Here is a 26,679-nt window from a genome sequence, read left to right on the forward strand (position 1 = left end):
GGAAGCCCAACCTCCCTTTTTTTTTTTTTTTTTTTTTTTTTTGAGACGGAGTTTCGCTCTTGTTACCCAGGTTGGAGTGCAATGGCCCCATCTCGGCTCACCGCAATCTTCGCCTCATGGGTTCAGGCAATTCTCCTGCCTCAGCCTCCTGAGTAGCTGGGATTACAGGCACGCGCCACCATGCCCGGCTAATTTTTTGTATTTTTAGTAGAGACAGGGTTTCACCATGTTGACCAGGATGGTCTCAATCTCTTGACCTCGTGATCCACCCGCCTCGGCCTCCCAAAGTGCTGGGATTACAGGCGTGAGCCACCGCGCCCGGCCCCACCCCTTTTTGTACTCCAAAACCCGTGCTTTGAAAACGAGCCATGGGCCGGGCGCGGTGGCTCACGCCTGTAATCCCAATAATCCCAGCACTTTGGGAGGCCGAGGCGGCTGAATCACCTGAGGTCAGAAGTTCGAGACCAGTCTAACCAATATGATGAAACCCCGTCTCGAAAAAAGAAAAAGAAAAAAGAAAACGCGCCGTGCTTCTCGGAAGAAAGGTCCCGGAGAGGGGTGCTGCCACCTGCAGCACCGACCTGCCATTCCCCGGAGCGCCGGGGGATGGGAGACTAACGCACAACGGGGCGGGGGGAGGGGGGAAGGAGGATTGGTCCACGACGGATATGTGGGCCAATCCCAAGATCGCAAAAAAGCACAGGGGCGGGTTTATGCAAAACAATCTGAGCAGAGGGCAGGCGGGAGAAGCAGTACAGGACGCTTCAATACCCTCTATTTAAAAAAAAAAAAAAGCCACTTCTATGAAGAAAGAATAATGCAAAATGTGTTTAGGAAATTTAATGTATTGGAAAATAATGTAACAATTAATGGCCACAAAGATACCATAACTATAAAAAGGAAGGAGAGGATAAGGCCGCCAAAGAGGCGCCAACGAAGTTATCGCTTCTCGGCCTTTTGGCTAAGATCAAGTTTAGTATCTGTTCTTATCAGTTTAACATCTGATACGTTCTCTACTCGAGAACAATATATTAACTGGATTTTTGGTAAGTAGGAAATGGAATAAGAGCTTGCTCTGCCCACTCCACGCATCGACCTGGTATTGCAGTACTTCCAGGTACGGTGCATCTCCAAATTTCAGTTTTAAAGTTAGACTAACGGTGTTTGTTTTAGAACAACGCCATGCTCCACTTTCAACGAATGTGTGGACCTTATCAGGCTCCATTTCTCATGACTATTATGATCTTGGGAGGCCGGTTCCTTTCGTATTCTTCCGAGAGGACGTTGTGGGAGTTTCTTTCATATTCTCTTGTAATGCTATTCTGGCTATCGTGGTGTAGAAAACCAGACTTGATAGCTGGCGCTCTATCTTGGGTGACGTACCGAGATTCCAAATAACTGCTCCGGTGCGGTTGCTCACACCTGTAATGGGAGGCCGATGAGTGCGGGTCAGGAGATCAAGACCATCTTGGCCAACATAGTGAAACCTCGTCTCTCCTAAAAAGGTACAAAAATTTCGCCGAGGCCGATATCCCAACACTGCACTCCAGCCTGGGCAACAAAGAGCAAAACTCCGTCTCAAACGCACACACACATTAAAAAAATAACGTCAAATGTTATGTTCAGGAAATCCTTATGTGAAGCTCTGCCCTGAATTGGAAATCAAGTCTGCTACTCAGTGAGGACAGATCCGCCAGGCAAGATTGGGATTCTTCACTAATCTAATGTCAAACAGCAAAGTTTGTGATAGTTTGTGAGTTAAAGCAATTGTCGGCCGGGCGCGGTGGCTCACGCCTGTAATCCCAGCATTTTGGGAGGCCGAGGCGGGCGGATCACCTGAGGTTGGGAGTTCAAGACCAGCCTGACCAACATAGAGAAACCCCGTCTCTAAAAAAAAAAAATTTAAAAAATTTAAGAAGATTTTAAAAAAAGCAATTGTCACTCGAAGGGGGTCGTTATTATATTTTATAGCTGCAGTTCATCCTTGGGAGAAATGTACCTTTTTTTTTGTTTGTTTTGTTTTGTTTTTTTTGAGACAGTTTCACTCTGTCGCTAGGTTGCAGTTATCTCGGCTCACTGCAACCTCCGCCTCCCGGGTTCAAGCAATTCTCCTGCCTCAGCCTCCGAAGTAGCTGGGACTACAGGCACGCACCACCACGCCCAGCTAATTTTTGTATTTTAGTAGAGACGGGGTTTCACCATGTTGGCCAGGATGGTCTCGATCTCTTGGCCTTGTGATCCGCACGCCTCGGCACCCCCAAAATGCTGGGATTACAGGCGTGAGCCACTGAGCCCGGCCATGTTTCCTGTTAAGTTTGCGGATTTTTTTCAAAATTTGAGCTGATTTTAAAACACCACGAGGATTCAATGAGAGGAAACGAAAACGATGCCCCTACCTCTGCTTTCCAAAACAGAGGTCTGTTTAAGATCGTCGGCTTCCTTTTCCAATCTTTCTTTTTTTGTGTGACTTACACTCCATTATGAAGCCTCACGCATCATTAATGATTTGAATCGTTTCTAAAGTGGGCTCTCTTCTTGTCTAATAGTCCAGAATACATATTACATAATGGAGCCGGGAGACAAACTAGGGCTGGCTTGACCCGGCCACGCAGTCCAGGAAAGATGCGTTTCACTCCAAGTGCAAAATGATCAATATGTTCTTCCGATCTCCATAAACAAGTATCTCCTGGTTTCATTTTTGTAAAGCAAAACACGCAGAGGAGCTTTACTCTTCCGGCTCTTCAAACTCCCAGCAAACATGCTGCGCGGCATCTGACTAGCTGCCCGCCGGTGACGTACCGGCTGCGCCGGAAGTGCGAACAGTCTGTATCCGGGCTCTGTCATGGCGACTGCTGCCGCGCGCTGGAACCATGTGTGGGTCGGCACCGAGACTGGGATCTTGAAAGGTGGGTGGCAGGCTCGGGCGTCAGGAAGTGCAGGGGTGCACTCGCGCCTCCGGTGTGACTGACGCTCTCGTCTCTCAGGGGTAAACCTTCAGCGAAAACAGGCGGCGAACTTCACGGCTGGGGGACAGCCGCGACGCGAAGAGTCGGTGAGCGCTCTGTGCTGGGGCGCCGGCGGCGAGACCCAGGTGAGTGGCCGCCGGTCGGGCTGGAGCTGGAGGCCTTGGGCGCAGCAGCCTCGTTCTCCTCGCCATCTCTCCCTTCTTTGCCGCAGATCCTGGTGGGCTGCGCGGACCGGACAGTGAAGCACTTCAGTACCGAGGACGGCATATTCCAGGGTCAGAGACACTGCCCGGGCGGGGAGGGCACGTTCCGTGGCCTCGCCCAGGCCTACGGGTAAGACCAATCCCCTCGCTAAACTCAGGGCGAAGGGAGAGCGTTGATGCTCCCTGAGGATACTGGAATGATGACGACAGACAAACCCTTAGTGACACAGCTTTGAATGGGTAACAGGGACCTGGATTTCTGCCTTCCGTACTTCATACCTGTAACACATTTATCGAACACCTACTGAATTCCACGTACTGGGCGAAGTGCAGGGGCTGTGGTTAAAATTTCTGCCTTCAAAAAGTTAGAATCCTCGAAGGTTTTTCACCTGACTCCATTATAACTTTCTGGGTAACCACGGGCAAGTAATTTAATAGTGTTTTGTTTGTTTGTTTGTTTTTTGCTTTTTGTTTAAGATGGAGTTTTGTTCTTGTTGCCCAGACTGGAGTGCAATGGCATGATCTTGGCTCACCGCAACCTCCGCCTCCTCAGTTCAAGCGATTCTCCTGCCTCAGCCTCCCGAGTAGCTGGGATTACAGGCATGCGCCACCACGCCCAGCTAATTTTGTGTTTTTAGTAGAGACGGGGTTTCTCCACATTGGTCAAGCTGGTCTTTAACTCCTGACCTCAGGTGATCCACCCGCCTCTGCCTCCCAAAGTGCTGGGATTACAGACTTGAGCCACTGTGCCTGGCTAGTTTTTTAAGTTTTTTTTTAAATTTTTATTGAGACAGAGTTTTGCTGTTGTTGCCCAGGCTGGAGTGCAGTGGCCGCGATCTCGGCTTACTGCAACCTCTGCCTCCTGGTTCAAGTGATTCTCCTGCCTCAGCCTTCCAAATAGCTGGGATTACAGGCGCCCACCAGCACACCCGACTAATTTTTTGTATTTTAAGTAGAGACGGGGTTTCACCATGTTGGCCAGGCTGGCCAGGCTGGTCTGGAACTCCTGAACTCAGGTGATCCACCTGCCTCAGCCTCCCAAAGTGTTGGGATTACAGATGTGAGCCACTGTGCCCGGTCTGTCATTTAATAGTTTTAAGCAAGGCTGGCGCGATGGCTCACGCCTGTAATGCCAGCACTTTGGAAGGCGGAGATGGGCGGATCATGAGATCAGGAGTTCGAGACCAGCTAGGCCAACATGGTGAAACCCCTTCTCTACTAAAAAAAATACAAAAATTATCCAGATGTGGTGGCACATGCCTGTAACCCCAGTTATTTGGGAGGCTGAGGCCAGAGAATCACTTGAATCCTGCTGGCAGAGGTTGCAGTGAGCCAAGATTGTGCCAATGCACTCCTGCCTGGGAAACAGAGTGAGACTCCATCTCAAAAAATAAAAAAATTGTTTTAAGCATTCATTTATTTATTCATTCACAGAGCCTCCCTGGGTCACCTAGGCTTGAGTGCAGTGGCACATTCATGGCTCACTGCAGCCTCAGCCTCCTGAGTACCTGGGACCAAAGGCAGGTGCCACTCACCCAGCTAAATTTTTAAATTTTCTGTAGAGATGGGGTTTGTGTGCCCAGGCTGTTCTCGAACTCCTGGACTCAAGTTGAGCATGCTTAACATAATGAGAATTAAGAACCACCAATAAGGTGATGTAGCTCTGAAAGCAAAAAATAGGAAGGTGCTAATTGGTTGGATTACTGGCCCTGCTTTCTTCCAAAGATGATGAAAGAGGGCTGTAAGCAGCCTGCATAGGCTTGATGGTGGTAATTCTGACAGGTGAGGTCTGGTAAAGTTCTGTGGGGGACTGGATGTTGAACTGGGTCTTGAGGGATGGGTAGAATTTTGACTGGTGGAAAAAGGGATACAGGTATTCTAGAAAGGGGGTACTGCCTGGAAGAGACAAAGGACTCGGGGCAGGCTACAGGGTACATAAATAGGATAAATAGCATTTGGAAGTTGACTCCAAGGACGTTTTAATACAAGATGGACACAGTATTAGGTTGGGGTTAAATGTAAAGGGCTTAAAGTGCTAGGTTGAGAGATTTGCACTTATATTGGTATTAGGGACTTGTCAGTGCTTTTTTTTTTTTAGATGGAGTCTCGCTCTGTTCCCCAGGCTGGAGTGCATTGGCACAATCTTGGCTCACTGCAACCTCTGCCACTGGGATTCAAGTGATCCTCCAGCCTCAGCCTCCCAAGTAGCTGGGATTACAGATATGTGCCACCACATCCGGCTAATTTTTTTTATTTTTTATTTTAGAGACAGGGTTTTACCATGTTGGCCAGGCTGGTCTTGAACTCCTGACCTTAGGTGATCCACCCACCTCAGCCTCCCAAAGGGCTGGGATTACAGGCGTGAGGCACCATGCCCGGCCTAATTTTTGTATTTTTTTGATAGAAAAGGGGTTTCACCATGTTGGCCAGGCTGGTCTTGAACTCCTGACCTCGTGATTTGCCTGCCTCAGCCTCCCAAAGTGCTGGGATTACAGGTGTGAGCCACCATGTCTGGCCTTTTTTTTTTTTTTTTTTTTTTTTGAGAGACAGAGTCTTGCTCTGTCACCCAGGGTGAAGTGCAGCAGCATGATCTCGGCTCACTGCAACCTCCAGCTCCCTTGTGCAAGCTATTCTTCTGCCTCAGCTTCCCAAGTAGCTAGGACTATAGGTGTGTGACACCATGCCCAGCTAATTTTTGTATTTTTTACTAGAGACAGGGTTTCGCTATATATTGGCCAGGCTGGTCTGGAACTCCTGACCTCAGGTGATCTGCCTTGGCCTCCCAAAGTGCTGGGATTATAGGCGTGAACCACCACGCCTGGCTGAGTTATTAGTTTTTAAACAGGAAGTACCCTGGTCAGCACTGGGAACCTGTAGGAGTATAGAGGATGGATTGGAGACTGAGCAACTGGGAGACTTTGCCACAGCTCAGGGAAGCCAATACAGAGCCTCAACCCAGTTGGGGAGGGTTGGCAGGTTTGAGAAAGAACATAGGCCCAACATTTGTGCAGCTCCTGGGGAGAGGCTTGCTTGGACATCTTGGGTGGGATATTTTAGGCAAGAGACTGACATTTAGTGCCTGAAACCCAGAGCAAGGAACACAAGAAGCTGGTGTTTGGCTTTGGCCAAACCCTAAATTCAGACTAGTTCCATTTCAGTCAATTCTTTTAGAATTGCTGATCCTGAGCCCTAGTAAGCAACTCAAGATTCAGATAGACCAGCACAGCAAGGTGTTAGACATATCGGTGAACAGCAAAAGCACATTGGAATATTACAGAGTTGATTTCTAGCTCTTTAACATTCATAGCTGAGTGGCAAATTAGTTTCTCAGAGCTTCTGTTTCCTCACTTGGTAAACCCTCACCCTGTTGAGTTAGTTGAATTAACAGATTAGGAAGTTGGAAGCTGTCAAACCCTGCCTAGAGCCCAGTGACCTAGAGGTTATCTTCTAAACTGAACTGTTAGGAGGGAATCTGGTTGATATGAGTTCGGGGCCTAGAGAACACATTTATACATTTTTTTTTTTTAATTTAAACATTAGTCAAGTACAGTAGTGAGATGGGGAGAAAGATTAGAACAAGGAGTTTAAGCACTTAAAAAAAAGTCTCAACTCTACCCTTTCTCTCTCTGCAGCACCATCATCACATGTGTGGATTCTGGGATTCTCAGAGTCTGGCATGACAATGACAATGACAAGGACATATCCTCCGACCCAGTGAGGCTCCTCTGCCCTGATGGTTGGGGGAGGGGGCTGGGGTAGGAGCCTGATGATCATGTTGGGGAAGGGAGGATTAAGGACTCTGGAATGGACTCTTACCTCCCCTTCTTTTCAGCTCCTGGAAGTGAGAGTGGGCCCTGGGGTGTGTAGGATGCGCCAAGACCCAGCACACCCCCATGTGGTTGCCACAGGTGGGAAAGAGAATGCCTTGAAGATGTGGGACCTGCAGGGCTCTGAGGAACCTGTGTTCAGGGCCAAGAACGTGAGTGACAAGAGTGTGGAGGAGCTGGTCCTGAAGTTGAGGGAGGCTGAGGCTACTATGAGTCTGAGACTAGATGGGCTTAAAGTAGGGATGAAAAGAGGGGCACACTGAGCCCCCCACAGCCCTGTCCCCATCTGCCCACCCCACCAGGTGCGGAATGACTGGCTGGACTTGCGAGTTCCCATCTGGGACCAGGACATACAGTTTCTCCCAGGATCACAGAAGCTTGTCACCTGTACAGGGTACCACCAGGTAAGGTGCCACCTCACTCCTACCTTCTCCTGGTATAAAGCAGCCTCTTGGAGAAATGGCCCCCACAGTTTGGCATAGGTGCCCTTCTCACCATCCTGAGCTCAGAGGAGCAAGCACTTCCCCATCTGTTCCAGCCGTGCCACTGAGCCCATGATCTTCCTTTATTGCATTCTAGGGTAGAGTTTCCTGAACTATGCCTGTTTTCCTCCCACCTGGAAGAGAGGAGAGTGGACCCCCTTCACAGTGGGAATTATAGGGTGCAGGCATCAGAGGACATTGGGCTAGGTGTTAAGAGAACTGGGTTCTGGTCCTGATGCAGCCTCTCTGATTTACTTTGGGACCCAGGCCTGAGCCTCCCATCTCTGGCCTCAGCTCCTCAGCTTTACATGAAGGGCCCGAATGGGGAATCTTTATGGCTTGTCTCATTTGAGGTCTTGAGACATAGGCAGGGCTGGGTCACTGTTATTTGTCCTGTTTCCTTTGCTTCTCCACATTGTAGTCTGATCTTGGTCATACGCCTCTGCTCAAAACACATATAAGGGCATTCTCTCTCCTCCTTCATTCAGGCTGACCTCTGCTTGAAATTTAGCACCCACTGCCTACTGGACTAACTTGTTTTCCATCCCTTCATTTCCCTAGATGGGAGTATGGGTGGTGGAATGCTCACACACTTCCAACCTGGGGGACCTCTCCTCTCAGCTCTGTCCATTCATGCTGCTAAGAGCGCTTCTAACACCCCAATGCTCAAAGAAGAGGCATACATCTAAGATGAGAAAGTTTCTCTGAGAGTAGGTCATAAATAAAGCAGTGTGCAGGGAGGGGGTGAGGATACAGAGATGCCAGAGGGTGGGTGCAGGGTGAGGATACTTTGTGATGCTTCAGCCTTCCTCTAGGTCCGTGTCTATGATCCAGCCTCCCCTCAGCGCCGGCCAGTCCTAGAGACCACATATGGAGAGTACCCACTGACAGCCATGACCCTCACTCCTGGAGGCAAGTGAGTGTTTAGAGGGGAAGGCATGGGAGGGTGGGGCTTGGGAAGGGCTCCAGGAGGTTACTGCTGACCCCGCCTGCCTCTGGTCTCATTCTCAGCTCAGTGATTGTGGGAAACACTCATGGGCAGCTGGCAGAAATTGATCTTCGGCAAGGTGAGTGGACTAGGGTATGTTTGGGGAAAGGAAGGAGCAGGGATAAGGGTTAGGATTCCCTCTAAGGTGGTGCAGTGGGGCCAGTGAGGCCTCATGCCCATGCCAAATTGCCTGGGTTCAAATCCTGGTTTCCCCAAAAGCTGTATCACCTTAAACTATTTTTTTTTTTTTTTTTTTTTTTTGAGATGGAGTCTTGCCTTGTACCCCAGGCTGGAGTGCAGTGGTGCAATCGCAGCTCACTGCAACCTCCACCTCCCTGATCCCGGTTCAAGCAACTCTCCTACCTCAGCCTCCCAAGTAGCTGGGATTATAGGCATGAGCGACCATGCCCAGCTAATTTTTTTTGTATTTTTTAGTAGAGACAGGGTTTTACCATGTTGGCCAGTCTGGTCTTGAACTCTTGTGATCCACCCGCCTCTGCCTCCCAAAGTGCTGGGATTACAGGTGTGAGCCACCGCACCTGGCCCAACCTTAAACTAATTATTTCAACTCCCTGTGCCTTGTTTTCCTCACCTTCGAAATGGAAATATTAGTAGACGCTCCAGTTTCAGGGTTTTGTTGAAGATTAAGTGTTGAAATGGAAAGTGATTGAAACAGAAAGCAATAAATGGTTGGTTATTGGCCAGCCAGTTATCACTGATGCTTCCCCCTCTTCTTCAGGGCGTCTACTGGGCTGTCTGAAGGGGCTGGCAGGCAGTGTCCGTGGGTTGCAGTGCCACCCTTCCAAGCCTCTACTAGCCTCCTGTGGCTTGGACAGAGTCTTGAGGATACACAGGATCCAGAATCCACGGGGTCTGGAGCATAAGGTAAGTCATCCCTCCTACCCCCAACTCATGGTCTTGTGGAAGCCCAGCCTCCTGTGCCCCCATTCACGTTTCTGTCTCAGCATGCCTATCTCCTCAAGGCGTCTCGTCTTTTGCAGGTTTATCTCAAGTCTCAATTGAACTGTCTCCTCCTGTCAGACAGGGACAACTGGGAGGTGAGTTGGGTAGGAATGTGGGAGCCAAGGGCATAGGTGTGAGGACCTCCCTATGGAGAGGAAAAGGAGGCAGCTGGAATGCAGACCTGGGACCCTCTGTTTACCTGTCTGGTCACTTAATTTCTCTGAGAGGCATTAACAGTTAAAATCCTGAGAGGGTTATTGCCAAGAACATGGATGGGGCTGCTTTCTGGGAGTGGGGAATAAAGGTGGTGGTACCCACAAGGATTATTTCTCAGCCAGGGTCTCCTTCCCTATGGGTTTGTCCCTGTGCCCCTGACTTTTTTTTTTTTTTTTTACTTTTTGTGGAGACAGGGTCTCCTTATGTTACCCAGTCTGGTCGCTAAGTCCTGGGCTCAAACAATCCTCCTGCTTTGGCCTCCGAAAGTGCTGAGATTACAGGTGGGAGCCACTGTGCCCGGCCCCCCTGACTCTGAAGCTTTCTTCTCACTCACCAGGATGAGCCCCGAGAACCTCAAGAACCCAACAAGGTGCCCCTAGAAGACAAAGAGACAGATGAACTTTGGGCATCCTTGGAGGCAGCTGCCAAGCGGAAGCTCTCGGATTTGGAGCAGACCCAAGGAGCTCTCCAAACCAGACGGAGAAAGAAGAAGCGGCCTGGGTCCACCAGCCCCTGATGCCTTTGTAAATAAACAGCTAAACATTCACCATGACCCTGAGCCTTTTGTGATGGGAGAAAGGAATGAGGGGTAGCTTGGGGTGGGGGCTCCCTGAGCTGGGGCGACGGGATATCTGACGTCACAAAGCCGGGCCTGGAGCCAGGCAGGCTGGCGTGGGTGGCACGGAGTCTGGGGCTGCGCGGGGCCATGGGCTGCTGTCAAGACAAGGACTTTCAGACGTCTGATGAGCAGGAACAAGAGTCTGAGGACCTCGGGGAAGATGAGGCCACGGCTAAACGAAGAGGGCCCAGGGAGCGGGAGAGGGGGCTTCCTGAGGGTAGGACTGAGCTCAGAGGCCTCGTCGTCCCCTCAGGCGCCGAAAATATCGACTTGAACTCCCCAGACCACCGGAATCACAAGTCGAACGAAAGCCTTCTGATCACTGTGCTGTGGCGGCGGCTATCCTTGTTCAGTCGTCGGGGTTCCTTGCGGTCAAGCAACAGGCATTCAGACGTGGTTCGGAAGGAGACTCCGATCCGAGAAGGCAACCCGGAGGAGCCGGAGAAGGGATGACTCCAGACCCGCTCTTAGTCCGCCCGAACCTCCAGAGAATAAAATTTCTAGCGTGGACCTGCAAGACCTACCGGGCGGCTGGCTCTTTAAGGCTCCTCCGCGGAGGCGGACCCAGCCCCCTGGGCTCGGGCTGTTGTCTTCAGGGGCGGGGTCATGGTGGTACCTTAGCCAATGGGATGGTGGGGTTGCTCTTGCGTTTGGTGAGGGGCCTGCCTCTCGGATAGCCGGGCTCGAAAACGTGTGGGACCGCCCCCTCGTCACCGGGGGTGGGGCTACGTGTGGGTGACGTGGCCGCTTCCAGTCTTTGGTCGGGTTTCGGCGGCTTTGGTACCCAGGGAGAAGGCGGTGACGACCGGGGAGATTGGCAGTGGCGGCGGCGGCAGGCGGCAGAGGGGAGGTAAGATTCGCTCTAAGAGGGGGTCTGGACGCCGTGTCAGCTCCGGGGCAGTGGTTTTAGTGGGGCGACGACTAGCGGGGGGAAGGGAACCAGGGGCGAGCGGGCAAGTCTTGCCGGCCCGGTTCCCGGTGAGCGAATTCCTTGCTGTCCAATCAGGAAAGCCACTGTTGAGAGAGACGTCGGCCTTAGCTAATGAGTGGTTGAAGTCTTCCAGAAGGCGGACCTTGGGCGGGGGGTGGGACTTCCTGTTTCAAATAAACACCCAGAGGTTTCCCCCTCCGCCCACCGAAGTGTGTCCCTCTCTGGAGGTCCGTCACCCGCTCTCGCTGGCCGAAGGAAACCGCAGATACAAAAGGGCTGGGTAGGACCCGGGGCAGTTACACGGGCCGGGCCGGGCCGGAGTCTCAGGGCCACAGGACTTGGCTTGGGCCCTGTCTCTGCTTCAGGGCCCTCGGCCCGCTTTTTGGCCGCCAGAGCCAAGTTGGAAGAAGTCTGAAGAGGGTTCGACTTGGGCCAGGGGAAAATCAGGGCCCTTTCCGCTGCGGGCCTGCTCCAGGATCTGCGAGCGCCTTGGGCGCGAAAGTCTTTAAAAAGTGCAGAAGGGGCTCGAGCATTTGTTGATTGGGCGGGGCGGGGGAGTCTGGGAAAAGAAGCTGCTGGGGAATGACACTCTCCCCTCCACAACAGTCCGAGGTTATGCGTCTCAATGATCCCGCGGAAACGCTACGGGTCTAAGAACACGGATCAGGGTGTCTACCTGGGTCTCTCAAAGACACAGGTCCTGTCCCCTGCAACTGCTGGCAGTAGCAGCAGCGACATCGCCCCTCTGCCCCCCCCAGTGGCCCTCGTCCCTCCCCTTCCCGACACCATGTCCTGCCGGGATCGGACCCAGGAGTTTCTGTCTGCCTGCAAGTCGCTGCAGAGCCGTCAGGTAAGGACTTGGAGTGGAAAAGGCGAGGAGTGACTCTTACCCAAATCTAGGAAGGACTGTGCTCCAGCACTGTTAACTGAAGTAATTCTTGGGGAAACCTGATGGAACTGATAGGCTTGGATGGGGCTGGTAGGGTCTGCTATAAGCAACAGAGAAGAGGTCGGCTGGCTAATTAGAGGCAAGGACTTAGACATTTTTTAATGAGGAATCTCCTGGAGTGCAGGATTGCTATTCTGGAGGGAGTACTTCAGGGCCAGACTTGGCTGCAATATAATTGGTGTGAATAAGGAACAAGTTCTAGGAAGAGCCTTTAGCTGAGAGAGACGCACCTTGAATTTTCAAGTTTGCTCTGTGACCATGAGAAAATTAGTTAATCTAGTTATGTCTTAGTTTTTAATCTCTGTAAGGTGAAGGACATTTTTCTAGATCAGTAATTTGTTGTTTCTATTTTGTTTTGAGGTCCAATTTCAGCTCTGTCAACAGGCTGGAGTGTAGTGGCGTGATCATAGCTCACTGCAGATTTGAACTCCTGTACTCAAGGGATCCTCTTACCTCAGCCTCCTGAGTGGCTGGGACTACGTGGATGTACCACACAGCTAATTTTTAAATTTTTTTCACATATCCAGTGTCTCACTATGTTGCCCAGGTTGTTCTGGGCACCACACCTGGCCTAGATCAGCAATTTGTATCAAAATCAATGGGTTGGATGCGGTGGCTCATACCTGTAATTCTAGCACTTTGGGAGGCCTAGGCCAGAGGATCACTTGAGGCCAGGAGTTAGAGACCAGCCTGGGCAACAAAGCAGGACCCTGTCTCTACAAAAAAAAAAAAAAAGCTGAATGTGGTGGCATGTGTCTGTAGTCCCAGCTACTTAGAAGGCTGAGCAAGGCCCTGTCTCTCCTTTTTTTTTTTTTAAGATGGGGTTTCACCATGATGGCCAGGCTGGTCTTGAACTCCTGACCTCAGGTGATCCACCCACCTCAGCCTCCCAAAGTGCTAGGATTACAGGCATGAGCCACTGTACCCGGCCTTTTTTTTTTTTTTTTTTTTTTTGAGGAGTTTCGCTCTTGTTGCCCAGTAACCTCCTCCTTCTGGGTTCAAGCGATTCTCCTGCCTCAGCAGCCCAAGTGGCTAGGATTACAGATTCCCAAAAAAATTTTACCACCCCTAGTTCATTTTTGTATTTTTAGTAGAGACAGGATTTCACCATGTTGGTCAGGCTGATCTTGAACTCTTGATCTCAGATGATCCTCCTGCCTCAGCGTCCCAAAGTGCTGCAATTACAGTCATGAGCCACCACACCTGGCCCCTCTCTCTTTTTTTAGAAACAGTCACTTTGTCATCAAAGCTGGAGTGCAGTGGTTCCATCTTGGCTGACTGCAACATCTGCCTCCTGGGCTCAAGCAACCCTTCTGCCTCAGGCTCCTTAGTAGCTGAGATTAAGGCATGTGTCACCATGCCTGGCTAATTTCTGTTTTGTTGAGAGATGGGGTTTTGTCATGTTGCCCAGGCTGGTCTTGAACTTCTGTGCTCAAGCGATCCACCTGCTTCAACTTCCCAAAGTGCTGGGATTACAAACATCAGCCACTGCACTCAGTTCCTGTCTCTTAAAAAAAAAATCATTTGTGAGTGCTTATTTATTTATTTATTTATTTTTGAGATGGAGTTTTGCTTTTGTTGCCCAGGCTGGAGTGCAATGGAGTGATCTCGGCTCACCACAACCTGCACCTCCCTGGTTCAAGCGATTCTCCTGCCTCAGCCTCCTGAGTAGCTGGGATTACAGGCATGAGGCACCATGCTCAGCTAATTTTTTATTTTTAGTAGAGTCGGGGTTTCTCCGTGTTGGTCAGGCTGTTCTCGAACTCCTGACCTCAGGTGATCTGCCTGCCTCAGCCTCCCAAAGTGCTGGGATTGCAGGCATGAGCCACCACCGCACCCGGCAAGGAGTGCTTTATTTTTTTTTCTTTTTTTATTTATTATTTTCAGGAGTGCTTTTTTAAACAATTCCAGTGGGACCTGAGTAACTGTAATTTTTTTTTTTTTTTTTTTTGAGACAGAGTCTCACTTTGTCACCAAGCTGAGGTGCAGTGGTGCAGTCTTGGTTCTCTGCAACCTCTGCCTCCCGAGTTCAAGTGATTCTGCTACCTCAGCCTCCCGAGTACCTGGGACTACAGGCGCACGCCACCAAGCCCAGCTAATTTTTGTATATTTAGTAAAGACAGGGTTTCACCATGTTGGTCAGGATGGTCTCAATCTCTTGACCTCATGAGCCGCCTGCCTCAACCTCCCAAAGTTCTGGGATTACTGGCATGCACCACTGTGCCCAGCCAGGTAACTGTATTTTAAAATGTTTTTACTGATGGCTGGGCATGCTGGCTCATACCTGTAATCCCAGCACTTTGGGAGGCTGAGGTAGAAGGATTACTTGAGTCTAGGAGTTCGAGACCAGCCTGGGCAATATAACAAGACTCTATCTCTACAAAAAGTTAAAAATTAGCTAGGTGTGGTGGTGTGCCCTGTAGTCCCAGCTGCTTGGGAGGCTGAGCGAGAGGATCGCTTGAGCCAGGGATGTCACGGCCACAGTGAGCTATGATCATATATTCCAGCCTGGGAGACAGAGTGAGACTCTGTCTCAAAAATAGAACAGTTAAAAAAAAGTCTTTTTTTACTGTTCATCTCTTGGTAAAGCTGCTCTTCTATGTGATCTCCAAGAGCTTTGCAGTCATCCTCACTGATTTCCCAATTTGAGGAATAGAATGGCAATACTAGCTACCATTTATTTAGTGCTTACAATGTACCAGTTAGTTGGTGAAAGTACTTTTCAGCCTTTTTGTTATTTAATCTTAGCAACAAGAAGTGGAGAGGTGTGGATTGTCTTCATTTTACAGAAGGGGAAATAGAGATTCACTATATTTTAAGTACTCTTCCCCAAAACCCCTAGCTAGTAAGTAGTGAGTCAAGATTTGAACTCAGGTCTACTTGTCTTCAAATCTGGAGTCTAAACCACTACCACTGATAAATCTAGATCATCAGATGGATGCCACCAGTACTAGAGATAGTTTAGTGGACACCTGAGGAAGAGTGAAAACTGGAACTGGGGAAGGGGGAACTAAAGTTGTCACCTCCTGCCATTGCTTTTCAGAATGGAATCCAGACAAATAAGCCAGCTTTGCGTGCTGTCCGACAGCGCAGTGAATTCACCCTCATGGCCAAGTGAGTTGAGAGAAGCTTTCTGGTGGGGTGATACAATGTCTGAAAAAAAGTAGGCTTGCCTTCAGTGGCCTTGACTGTGAAGTCTGGGATTGGTTGTGCTGGAGCTTATGTGGGAAAAGGCCTTCTCCTGCCCTTTCCCACAGTCTCACTAGTGATCGTTTGCAGGCGCATTGGGAAAGACCTTAGCAACACATTTGCCAAGCTGGAGAAGCTGACAATCTGTGAGTGTTCTTGGGGTCTTTCAGAAGTGGGGCAGTAGTACATCACAGAGGGCTGAGGACTATATTCCCTGAGCTTTGTCTTTTACCTCACTCATTGTGGCTTCTTGTTTGTCTCTGTAGTGGCAAAGCGGAAGTCCCTCTTTGATGATAAAGCGGTGGAAATTGAAGAGCTAACATATATCATCAAACAGGTGAGCTACTAGCCATCAGAAGAGCCCAGCATTCCAATTGGACCACTTCTATCGTTCTGTCATTCTCCATTGCCATGGGGACCCAGAGCAAGTTTCTTTTTTCAGAGAACGGGGTCTCACTGTGTTGACCAGGCTAGAGTGTAGTGGTGCGATCCTAGCTCACTGCAGCCCTTAACTCTTGGGCTCTGGGCTCAAGCTATCCTCCAGCCTCAGCCTCCTGAGTGGTTGAGTAACTACAGGCACATGTCCTCATGCCTGGATAATTTTTTTTTTTGAGACAGAGTCTTGCTCTGTCGCCCAGGCTGGAGTGTAGTGGTGCAATCTCGGCTCACTACAACCTCCGCCTCCCGGGTTCAAGTGATTCTCCTGCCTCAGCCTCCCAAGTAACTGGGATTACAGGCTCCTGCCACCACACCCAGCTAATTTCTTTAGTATTTTTAGTAGAGATGGGGTTTCACCATGTTGGCCAGGCTGGTCTAAAACTCCTAACCTCAAGTGATCTGTCCGCCTCAGCCTCCCAAAGTATTGGGATTAGAGGTGTGAGCCACCACGCCTGGCCATAATTTATTTTTATTTTTGTAGAGATGGGATCTTGCTGTATTGCCCAGCCTGGTCCTGAACTCCTGGCCTCAAGCAGTCCTCCACCCTCGGCCTCTCAAAGTTCTGGCGTTACAGTCCTGGTCCCAGAGCAAGTTTTTAGAGCAAGTGCAAACATCCTGCACTGAGTCAGTAGATACTTGCTGATCATCTACCATAGGCAAAGCATCAGGATGGGCAGTGTTAACATAAACGGGGCAAGATTCTTGCCTTTGGGCAGGCACCGTGGCTCATGCCTGTAATCCCAGCACTTTGGGAGGCAAAGGCAGGTGAATCACCTGAGGTCAGGAGTTGGAGACCAGCCTGGCCAACATGGTGAAGCCCTGTCTCTAGTAAAAAAAATACAAAACTTAGCTGGGCATGGTGGCACGCACCTGTAATCCCAGCTACTCGGAATGCTGAGGAAGGAGAATCGCTTGAACCCGGGAGGTGGAGGTTGCAGTGAGCCAAGATTGCACCACTGCACTCCAGCCTGGGCGACAAGAGTGGAGAAAAAAAAAGATTCTTGCCTTTAAGGGCTTATTGTCTAGAAGAGGTATCCAGTTTCAAAGACCCATCCTTAAAATGAGTATAGAAGGCCAGGCGCTGTGGCTCACGCCTGTAATCCCAGCACTTTGGGAGGCCGAGGTGGGTTGATCACGAGGTCAAGAGATTGAGACCATCCTGGCCAACATGGTAAAACCCCGTCTCTACTAAAAAATACAAAAATTACCTGGGCGTGGTGGCTCACGCCTGTAGTCCCAGCTACTCGGGAGGCTGAGACAGGAGAATTGCTTGAACCCAGGAGGTGGAGGTTGCGGTGAGCCAAGATCACGCCACTGCACTCCAGCCTGGTGACAGAGCAAGACTCCGTCTAAAAAAAAAAAAAATGAGTATAGAAGGCAAATGGTACAGCAAGATTTTACAGAAAGATGAATGAGACAGTCTGGGTACAAGGAAAGATGTGATAATGGGGGTGAAATCTGAACTTGTGTAGATTCAAGGCTTGTGTAGAGGCAATGGAAGGACATTCCAAGCAGAGGAAACAATGTGTGCCCAGACATGGCCTTTAAAACAGCGGGTTCAAGGCCAAATGCCATGGATCATGCCTGTAATCTCAGCACTCTGAGAGGCCAAGATGGGAGGATCAGGCCGGGAGTAGTGGCTCACGCCTATAATCCCAGCACTTTGGGAGGCCGAGACGGGTGGATCATGAGGTCAAGAGATCGAGACCATCCTGGTCAACATGGTGAAACCCTGTCTCTACTAAAAATACAAAAATTAGCTGGGCATGGTGGCGCATGCCTGTAGTCCCAGCTACTCGGGAGGCTGAGGCAGGAGAATTGCTTGAACCCAGGAGACGGAGATTGCGGTGAGCCGAGATCGCACCATTGCACTCCAGCCTGGGTAACAAGAACGAAACTCCGTCTCAAAAAAACAAAAAAGATGGAAGGATCACTTGGGGCCAGTTCAAGACTAGCCTGGACAATAAAACAAGACCTTGTCTCTACAGAAATAAAAAAATAGGCCAGTGCAGTGACTCATACTTGTAATCCCAACACACTGAGAGGCCGAGGTGGGCAGATCACGAGATCAGGAGGTTGAGGCCATCTTGGCCATCATGGTGAAACCCCATCTCTGCTAGAAATACACAAAAAAATTAGATAGGCATGGTGATGTGTGCCTGTAGTCCCAGCTACTTGTGAGTGAGGAAGGGAGACTCACATGTACCTGGGAGGCAGAGGTTGCAGTGAGCCAAGATGGGGCACTGCACTCCAGCCTGGGCATCGGAGCAAGACTCAGTCTCCAAAAAAAAGCGAAAGTTACTCAGGTCCCACTGGGATTATATAAAAAAGGACTCCCAGGCCGGGCGTGGTGGCTCATGCCTGTAATCCCAGCACTTTGGGAGGCCAAGGTAGGTGGATCACGAGGTCAGGAGTTCAAGACCAACCTGGCCAAAATGGTGAAACCTGGTCTCTGCTAAAACTACAAAAATTAGCTGGGCGTGGTGGCGGGCGCCTGTAATCTCAGCTACTCAGGAGCCTAAGGCAGAATTGCTTGAACCTAGGAAGCGGAGGTTAAGTGAGCCGAGATCACGCCACTGTACTCCAGTGTGGGCAATAGAGCAAGACTTCGTTTAAAAAAAGAAAAAAGCACTCCCAGCTGGGTGCTCACTGCAACCTCTACCTCCTGAGTTCAAGCAGTTCGCCCTTCCTCAGCCTCCTGAGTAGCTGGGGTTACAGGTGCATGCCACCACACCTGGCTAATTTTTTTTTGTATTTCTTGTAGAGATGGGGTTTCACCATGTTGGCCAGGATAATCTCGATCTTCTGACCTCGTGATCTGCCCGCCTCTGCCCCCCAGAGTGCTGGGCTTACAGGCGTGAGCCAATGCACCCGGCCAAAATAAAATTTTTTTTGAAGGAAGATTCAAGTCTTTTGCTTACATGTCACCAGCCCAAGGAGGTCTATCCTGACCATGCTGTTTAATACTCCATCACCCCAAATTCTAATCTTTCTTACTTACACTCTTTTCTTTTTCCATGGTATTTGATACATCCTAACAGTCTCTGAAATTACTTACTCATTTTGTGTAATATTTGTCTCTGTCCCCTGCCATCTATCCCACCCCACCCCCTCAAAAGGAAAGAAAAACATACATACCACAAAAGGAGATTTTTTTCTTTTTTTTTGAGACGGAATTTTGGTCTTTCAGCTCACTGTGACCTCCACCTTTCCATTTCAAGTGATTCTCCTGCCTCAGCCTCCTGGGTAGCTGGGATTATAGGCACCCATCACCACGCCTGGGTAATTTTTGTATTTTTTAGTAGAGACGGGGTTATGGCATGTTGGCCAGGGTAGTCTCGAACTCCTGACTTTGTGATCTGCCCAACTTGGCCCCCCAAAGTGCTGGGATTACAGCGTGAGCCACCGTGCCCAGCCAAAAGCAGGGAATTTTTCCCAGCTTGTTTACAGATATATTCCTAGTCCCCATAACAGTATTTGGGACATAGTAACCTCTCAATATTTATTGATTGAGGGATTGGCAGGAAGCTGGAAAGGTAGGTTGGTGGCTGGTTCTGGAGAGCATATGGGCCTTGCTAAGGCGTGTGGAGTCATCTTGAATGCCATGGGCTGCAAATGGAATCTGACCCAGAATATGGATAGGGCAGAGAGGCTGGGGAGGAGGCTGGTGTGATTGTCTGGGACAAAGATCATTATGCCAGATGGCCGACCCATCTAAGAGATGATGCACTGATGGAAAAGGAAGGGTTCCATTAACTATTGGGGTGTTATTGCCTAGGCATTTAAGAGCCAGCTTACTGGATTGACAGACTTGAGTTCATATCCCAGGTCTTGCACTTACGTTGAGTTCTTGGGGAAGCTCCTGATTACTCTGAGCTTCAGTTCCTTTATTAGTAAGAAGGGAATATTAACAGTACCTATCTCGTAGGGTTCTTGTGAGGGTTCATTTATTTTTTTTTTTATCACTGACATTATGGAGCGACTCTTTCAGAGCCAAGACTAACTTTATTTATTTATTTATTTATTGATTGAGATGGAGTCTTGCTCTGTCACCAGGCTGGAGTGCAGTGGCGCAATCTCGGCTCACTACAACCTCCGCCTCCTGAGTTCAAGCTATTCTTCTGCCTCAGTCTCCCAAATAGCTGAGACCACAGGCATGTGCCACCACACCTGGCTAATTTTTGTATTTTTAGTAGAGACGGGGTTTCACCATGTTGGTCAGGATGGTCTCAATCTATTGACCTCGCGATCTGCCCGCCTCAGCCTCCCAGAGTGCTGGGATTACAGGTGTGAGCCACCGCGCCCGGCCAGCTAACTTTATTTTTAAATTATTTATTTATTTTTTGAGACAGAGTTTTCCTCTGTTGCCCAGGCCGGAGTGAAGTGGCGCAATCTTGGCTCACTGCAACTTCTGCCTCCTGACTTCAAGCGATTCTCCTGCCTCCCTAGTAGCTGGGACTACAGGCACCCACCACCACCGCCTGGTTAATTTTTTAATTTTTAGTAGAGATGGGGTTTTACCATGTTGGCCAGGCTGGTCTCAAACTCCTGACCTCAAGTAATCCTCCCACCTCGGCCTCCCAGAGTACTGGGATTACAGGTGTGAGCCACTGCACTCAGCTGTAATAGTAACTTTTATTTTTAAATTTAATTAATTAATTTATTTATTTTGAGATGGAGTTGGCCTGGTGTGGTGGCTCACATCTGTAATCCAAGCACTTTGGAGGCCAAGGCGGGCAGATCACCTGAGGTCGGGAGTTCAAGACCAGCCTGACCGACATGGTGAAACCCTGTCTTTTTTTTAAAAAAAAAAAAAAAAAAAGAGATGGAGTTTCACTCTTGTTGCCCAGGCTGGAGTGCAGTGGCACGATCTCAGCTCATTGCAACCTCTGCCTCTTGGGTTCAAGTGATTCTCCTGCCTTAGCCTCCTGAATAGCTGGGATTACAGGCACATGCCACCATGCCTGGCTAATTTTTGTATTTTTAGTAGAGACAGGGTTTCTACGTGTTGGTCAGGCTGGTCTCAAACTCCTGACCTCAGGTGATCCGCCTGCCTTGGTCTCCTAAAGTGCTGGGATTACAGGCGTGAGCCACTGTACCCGGCCAATAAAAACTTTTTTTTTTTTTTTAAGATGGGGTTTTACGATGATGGCCAGGCTAGTCTTGAACTCCTGACCTCAGGTGATCCATCCACCTCGGCCTCCCAAAGTGCTGGGATTACAGGCGTGAGCCACAGCACCCGGCATTTTTTTTTTTTTTTTTTTTTTTTTTTTTAGACACAGTCTTGCTCTGTCACCAGGCTGGAGTGCAGTGGCGCAATCTCAGCTCACTGCAACCTCTGCCTCCTGGGTTCAAACGATTCTGCTGCCTCAGCCTCCCGAGTAGCTGAGAATACAGGTGTGCACCACCCCACCCAGCTAATTTTTTGTATTTTTAGTAGAGACGGGGTTTCACTGTGTTGACCAGGATGGTCTCAATCTCTTGACCTAATGATTTGCCCACTTTAGCCTCCCAAAGTGCTGGTATTACAGGTGTCAGCCACTGAGGAATTATGTGTATAAAAATAATTCTGTTGATGCCTCTGGAAACTACAGTGCCTTTTACTCTTCCCTTTTCTTAAGTATTGTCCAGGTGCTTTGTTGGTTATGCTCTAGACCCAAGATTTTGGCCTTTGAAAGAGTTCTGTAGCCAAGAGCATGGCCTCACAGAGTGGAGCCAGGGCAGTAGGCTGGAGGAATAAACAAGTCATTTACAAATAGATGAAGCCCTCTTTGCCTCTTTCTAGCTCTTCTCTGCAGGGACTGAGCTAGAGCATATACTAGACCTTGGAAAATTCTAGTAGGCCCATCTGGTCTGACTGTCTGGGATACTCTCACTTCAGTTAGTAACTTCCACCTTGCCCTTCCTACCAGAGATGGCCATGGAGAGAGATGCTGACTGAGGACTCCTTGGCTAATACTTGGTTTTTCCGTGGGCTCTTTTACCAGGACATCAATAGCCTCAACAAACAGATTGCTCAGCTCCAAGATTTCGTGAGGGCCAAGGGCAGCCAGAGTGGCCGGCACCTGCAGACCCATTCCAACACCATTGTGGTGTCCTTGCAGGTGGGACCTGGGGAGGAAGGGAGGGAGGGAAACGGGAGGAATGTGGAGTCTTTGGTTGACCCTCTCCTTTTCTTCTAGTCGAAACTGGCTTCTATGTCCAATGACTTCAAATCGGTTTTAGAAGTGAGGACAGAGGTGAGAACAATCTGTGTAGGAGCGATAAGAATATGGGGGTAAGGATCCAGGAGGGAAATGGGGAAGGGACAAGTTCTACAGGGTCATGGGCCAACAGTGGGAATCCCTTTAACGTGCCTGCTTTCTAGCGGCTTCAGGTCCTTTGCATTTTTCCCCAACCCCAGAACCTGAAGCAGCAGAGAAGCCGGAGAGAGCAGTTCTCCCAGGCACCTGTGTCAGCCCTGCCCCTTGCCCCTAACCACCTGGGTAAGTCACAGGTAAAATGGGAAGCCCCAGGAGGTAAGGTTATTTACTCTGATTGTGATGGCATCTTCTTCTTTTTTTTTTTTTTTTTAAATAAAGACAGGGTTTCAGCATATTGGTCAGGCTGGTCTTAAACTCCTGACCTCAGGCGATCCGCCTGCCTCAGCCTCCCAAAGTGCTAGGATTACAGGCATGAGCCACCGCGCCCGGCTTGTGATGGCATCTTCTAAAGGCAGGTGTTGGGTAGGAGAGTGGAGGGTCAAGGAAATTGCTAGGCTGAACCAGATGATTGAGATTCACGATCCACATTTAGACTCCTGCATTCTCACTGTTGGGGTGAATTTGGTTATATCCAGAAGAATGATAATTTCTAATTTTTTGGTACACTTATCTTTATTCACATTCTCATTTAATTTTCACAACCACCCTTTGAGAAAGCAACTATTATTATCCCCCATTTTACAGGTGAGGAAACTGAGGCTCAGAGAGTTAAAATGACCTGTCCAGGGTCACAAGGCTAGTAAGTTCCAGAGCTGGGATTCAAACCCAGAGCATGTGGGCTTTGATCCTGCTTTTAACTGTTCAGATGTGCCACATTCTGTTTTCTCCCCCAGGGGGTGGTGCTGTGGTTTTGGGGGCAGAGTCCCGTGCCTCCAAGGATGTCGCCATCGACATGATGGACTCTCGGACCAGCCAGCAGCTGCAGCTCATTGACGAGCAGGTACCCAGCCTCTGAAATTGGGAGAATCAGCTTTTCTATTATCCTCTGTGACTCCCAAGAGAGTGTTTGGAGTGTGCCATGGGCAGAATGGCAAGCTGGGCGGTTTGTAAAGATGCAGGTCTCACCCTGAAGAAGCTCATGATGCTCATGTGCTGTCTCCTTCTCCTGAAGGATTCCTACATCCAGAGCCGGGCAGACACCATGCAGAACATTGAGTCGACAATTGTTGAGCTGGGCTCCATCTTTCAGCAGTTGGCACACATGGTTAAGGAACAGGAGGAAACCATTCAGAGGTGAGACACACTCTCTCACCCCAGACACAGGAGCCTTCTCTTCCCCGTGGATTGGCATCTTAAAGTTCCCAGGGACTGCTTGATGCCTCTTGGAAGATAGAGTGAATCCTGCCCACCTGTGGGACCCAGTTCACCTGCTTTCATCCACCCAACAAGTATTTATTGAGCACCTGTTCATGTGAGGCACTGTTTCAGGTGCTGGAAATACAGTGGCAAATAGGACAGTAAAGTCTCTCTGGAGCTACTTTGCAGCATGTGTATGGAATTTGATAGGGCAGATGAGGACAGCTGTGGAAAATAATTGACTAGGCTGGGCATGGTGGCTCACACCTGTAATCCCAAAAGCAGCACTTTGGGAGGCTGAGCCAGGCAGATGGCTTGAGTTCAAGAATTCGAGACCAGCTTAGGCAACAAAGTGAGACCCGGTCTCTACAAAAAATTACAAAAATTAGCCGGGCATGGTGGCATGGGCATGTAGTCCCAGCTACTCGAGAGGCTCAGGTGGGAGGATGGCTTCAGCCTGGGAGGCGGACGTTGCAGTGAGCCAAGACCGTGCTACTGCACTCCAGCCTTGGTGACAGAGCCAGATTCTCTCTCAAAAAATAAAAGTAAGGCCGGGCGCAGTGGCTCAAGCCTGTAATCCCAGCACTTTGGGAGGCCGAGGGGGGTGGATCATGAGGTCAAGAGATCGAGACCATCCTGGTCAGCATGGGTGAAACCCCGTCTCTACTAATACAAAAAATTAGCTGGGCATGGTGGCGCATGCCTTTAATCCCAGCTACTCAGGAGGCTGAGGCAGGAGAATTGCCTGAACCCAGGAGATGGAGGTTGCGGTGAGCTGAGATCATGCCATTGCACTCCAGCCTGGGTAACAAGAGCGAAACTCCGTCTCAAAAAAAATAAAATAAAATAAAATAATAAAAGTAAAAAATTCACCAAAAAATTTCAGGTAGTAGTAAGGGCTGTATACAGAGCATTAAAGTAAGATGATGTGTTAAGAAAGTGATGGATGGGTATGGTGGCTTACACCTCTAATTCTGGCACTTTGGGAGGCCCAGACAATTGCTTGAACTCAAGATTTCGAGACCAGCCTGGGCAACATGGTGAAACCCCATCTCTACAAAAATAAAAAAAATTAGCTGGATGTGGTTGTGCGTGCCTGTGGTCCCAGCTACTTGGGAGCCTGAGGCGGGAGGATCATTTGATCACAGGAGGTCGAGGCTGCAGTGAGCCATAATCGAACCACTGCACTCCAACTTAAGTGACTGAGCGAGACTCCATCTCAAAAAAAAAAAAAAAAAAAAGAAAGAAAGTGACTGAGGAGGTATATCAGATTCTGTGGCAGGGAATGCTGCTCTGAAGACATGACATTTAAGCGGACTTGAATTGCAAAAGGGTAGGCTAGCCATGCAAAGAAAAGAGAGTGTTCTGGGCCAAGGGGACAGCTAGAGAAAAGGCCTTATGATGAGACAGTCTCGCTGTAAGAATCAACAAGACCAGTGCTGCTAGAAAGTAATGAACAGAGATAGAGAAGTACAGGGTGTACTGGAGGGATGTAGGCAGAGGCCCAACAATGGGCTGGCCTCTGTTCCTCTTGTGCCTCCTGCTATGACAAGAGGTTTTATCTGCTCCTCCTCTGTGGTGCTTAGCATTCAGTTGGTCATGAGTATATAGCAGTAGACAAAAGACAAAAAAAAATCCTTGCCCTTGTGGAACTTACAGCCTAATAGGGAGATAGATGTGAAAAAGTAATAATAAATAGTATAGTATGTTTAAAAAAAAAAGTCAACACAGGATCAACTAATCAAGAGTGCCAGGTTTGGAGGGAGGTAGGCCCTATTAAGAAGGTGGCATCAGCTGGGCGCAGTGGCTCATGCCTATAATCCAAGCACTTTGGGAGGTCGAGGCAGGCGGATCACAAGCTCAGGAGATTGAGACCATCCTGGCCAACATAGTGAAACCTCATCTCTACTAAAATACAAAAATTAGCTGGGTGTGGTGATGCATGCCTGTAGTCCCAGCTACTCAGGAGGCTGAGGCAGGAGAATTGCTTGAACTCAGGAGGCAGAGGTTGCAATGAGCCGAGATCCCACCACTGCACTCCAGCCTGGTGCCTGGTGACAGAGCGAAAGTCTGTCTCAAAAAAAAAAAAAAGGTGGCATCAGACTTGGGAGAAGGTGAGGAAATTAACTACATAGACCCTGGCAAAGGGAAGAACCAGCATAAAGGCCTGCAGGTGACAATATGTCTGATGAGTTAAAGGACAGCAGAGACCACTGCAGATGGGATAAATGAGGAAGAGAATTGTACAAGGTGTGGTCAGAGGGAAACTGTGGGACCTCTTAGGACCTTTGTTAGGCTTTAGCTGTCACTCTGAGTGACATAAGGAGTCATTGCAGGGGTTTGCTTTCGTTTCTGTTTTTGTTTGAGAGAGAGCCTTGCCCTGTCTCCCAGGCTGGAGTGCAGTGGCACAATCTTGGCTCACTGCAACCTCCCCCTCCTAGGTTCAAGTGATTCTCATGCCTCAGCCTCCTGAGCAGCTAGGACCACAGGTGTGTAACACAATGCATGGCTAATTTTTGTATTTTTAGTAGAGGAGTTTTGCCATGTTGGCCAGGCTGGTCTTGAACTCCTGGCCTCAAGGGACCTGTCCTCCTTGGCCTCCCAAAGTGCTGGGGTTACAGGTGTGAGCCCTCACAACCAGCCAAATACATTTAACTTTGTTTGTTTTTGAGATGGAGTCTTGCTCTGTTGCCCAAGCTGTGGTGGGATCTAGGCTCACTGCAACCTCCGCCTCCCAAGTTCAAGCGATTCTTCCGCCTCAGCTTCCTAAGTAGCTGGGACTACAGGCACGTGCCACCTCACCTGGCGAATTTTTGTATTTTTAATAGAGGACGAGGTTTCACCATATTGGCCAGGCTGGTCTCAAACTACTGACCTTGTGATCCGCCTGCCTCATCCTCCCAAAGTGTTGGGATTACAGACGTGAGCCACTGTGCCCAGCCAACCTTTTTTTTTTTTTTTTTTTTGAGACAGTCTCACTCTGTCATCAGGCTGGAGTGCAGTGGCCCAATCTCAGCTCACTGCAACCTCTGCCTCCTGGGTTCAAGGGATTCTCCTGCCTCAGCCTCCCAAGTAGCTGGGACTGCAGCCACCACTTTGAGCTAACGTTTGTATTTTTAGAGAGACAGGGTTTCACCATGTTTGCCAGGATGGTCTCAATCTCTTGACCTCGTGATCTGCCTCCCTCAACCTCCCGAAGTGCTGGGATTATAGGCATGAGCTACCACGCCCAGCCTTAATTTATTTTTATTTTTTTCAGGCGGAATTTCACTCTTGTTGCCTAGACTGGAGTGCAGTGGTACCTCTTGCCTCACTGTGGGTTCAAGTGATTCTCCCGCGTCAACCTCCT

The 26,679-nt window shown here is 49.4% G+C and overlaps 3 protein-coding genes and 1 non-coding gene across 5 annotated transcripts in view; all 4 read left to right on the forward strand.

Annotated features, from left to right (window-relative positions):
• The first annotated feature begins 941 nt into the window (after positions 1–941).
• On the forward strand, positions 942–1,133 carry LOC135270357 (U2 spliceosomal RNA). The gene has a single exon (XR_010338510.1). It is a non-coding gene; the product is annotated as a U2 spliceosomal RNA (small nuclear RNA).
• Positions 1,134–2,636: 1,503 nt separating this feature from the next.
• On the forward strand, positions 2,637–10,192 carry WDR74 (WD repeat domain 74). Its single transcript, XM_012454453.2, has 11 exons — positions 2,637–2,906; positions 2,985–3,091; positions 3,178–3,299; positions 6,802–6,883; positions 7,002–7,148; positions 7,299–7,400; positions 8,294–8,394; positions 8,490–8,545; positions 9,206–9,351; positions 9,468–9,524; positions 9,983–10,192. Exons 1-11 carry the CDS (start codon positions 2,843–2,845, stop codon positions 10,160–10,162), a joined length of 1,164 nt encoding a protein of 387 aa, XP_012309876.2. The 5' UTR covers positions 2,637–2,842; the 3' UTR covers positions 10,163–10,192.
• Positions 10,193–10,261: 69 nt separating this feature from the next.
• Positions 10,262–10,771, forward strand: TEX54 (testis expressed 54). The gene has a single exon (XM_064365487.1). It carries the CDS (start codon positions 10,352–10,354, stop codon positions 10,715–10,717), a length of 366 nt encoding a protein of 121 aa, XP_064221557.1. The 5' UTR covers positions 10,262–10,351; the 3' UTR covers positions 10,718–10,771.
• A 187-nt stretch (positions 10,772–10,958) lies between these two features.
• Positions 10,959–26,679, forward strand: part of STX5 (syntaxin 5) — a 30,476-nt gene continuing 14,755 nt past the window's right edge. Inside the window, exons 1-10 of one of the 2 annotated variants that reach the window (XM_012454451.2) lie at positions 10,959–11,114; positions 11,802–12,045; positions 15,188–15,258; positions 15,424–15,479; positions 15,600–15,670; positions 21,759–21,875; positions 21,954–22,010; positions 22,175–22,256; positions 22,868–22,974; positions 23,146–23,267. In XM_012454451.2, coding sequence (XP_012309874.1) covers positions 11,821–12,045; positions 15,188–15,258; positions 15,424–15,479; positions 15,600–15,670; positions 21,759–21,875; positions 21,954–22,010; positions 22,175–22,256; positions 22,868–22,974; positions 23,146–23,267 — 908 coding nt within the window. In that variant the 5' untranslated portion in view covers positions 10,959–11,114; positions 11,802–11,820. The remainder of the gene's footprint in view (positions 11,115–11,801; positions 12,046–15,187; positions 15,259–15,423; positions 15,480–15,599; positions 15,671–21,758; positions 21,876–21,953; positions 22,011–22,174; positions 22,257–22,867; positions 22,975–23,145; positions 23,268–26,679) is intronic. The other variant, XM_012454452.3, reaches the window with a different exon arrangement.

This window comes from Aotus nancymaae, unplaced genomic scaffold, assembly GCF_030222135.1.
Source record: "Aotus nancymaae isolate 86718 unplaced genomic scaffold, 86718_ANA_hifiasm-v0.15.2.pri h1tg000059l, whole genome shotgun sequence".
In the NCBI taxonomy this organism is placed as follows: domain Eukaryota; kingdom Metazoa; phylum Chordata; class Mammalia; order Primates; family Aotidae; genus Aotus; species Aotus nancymaae.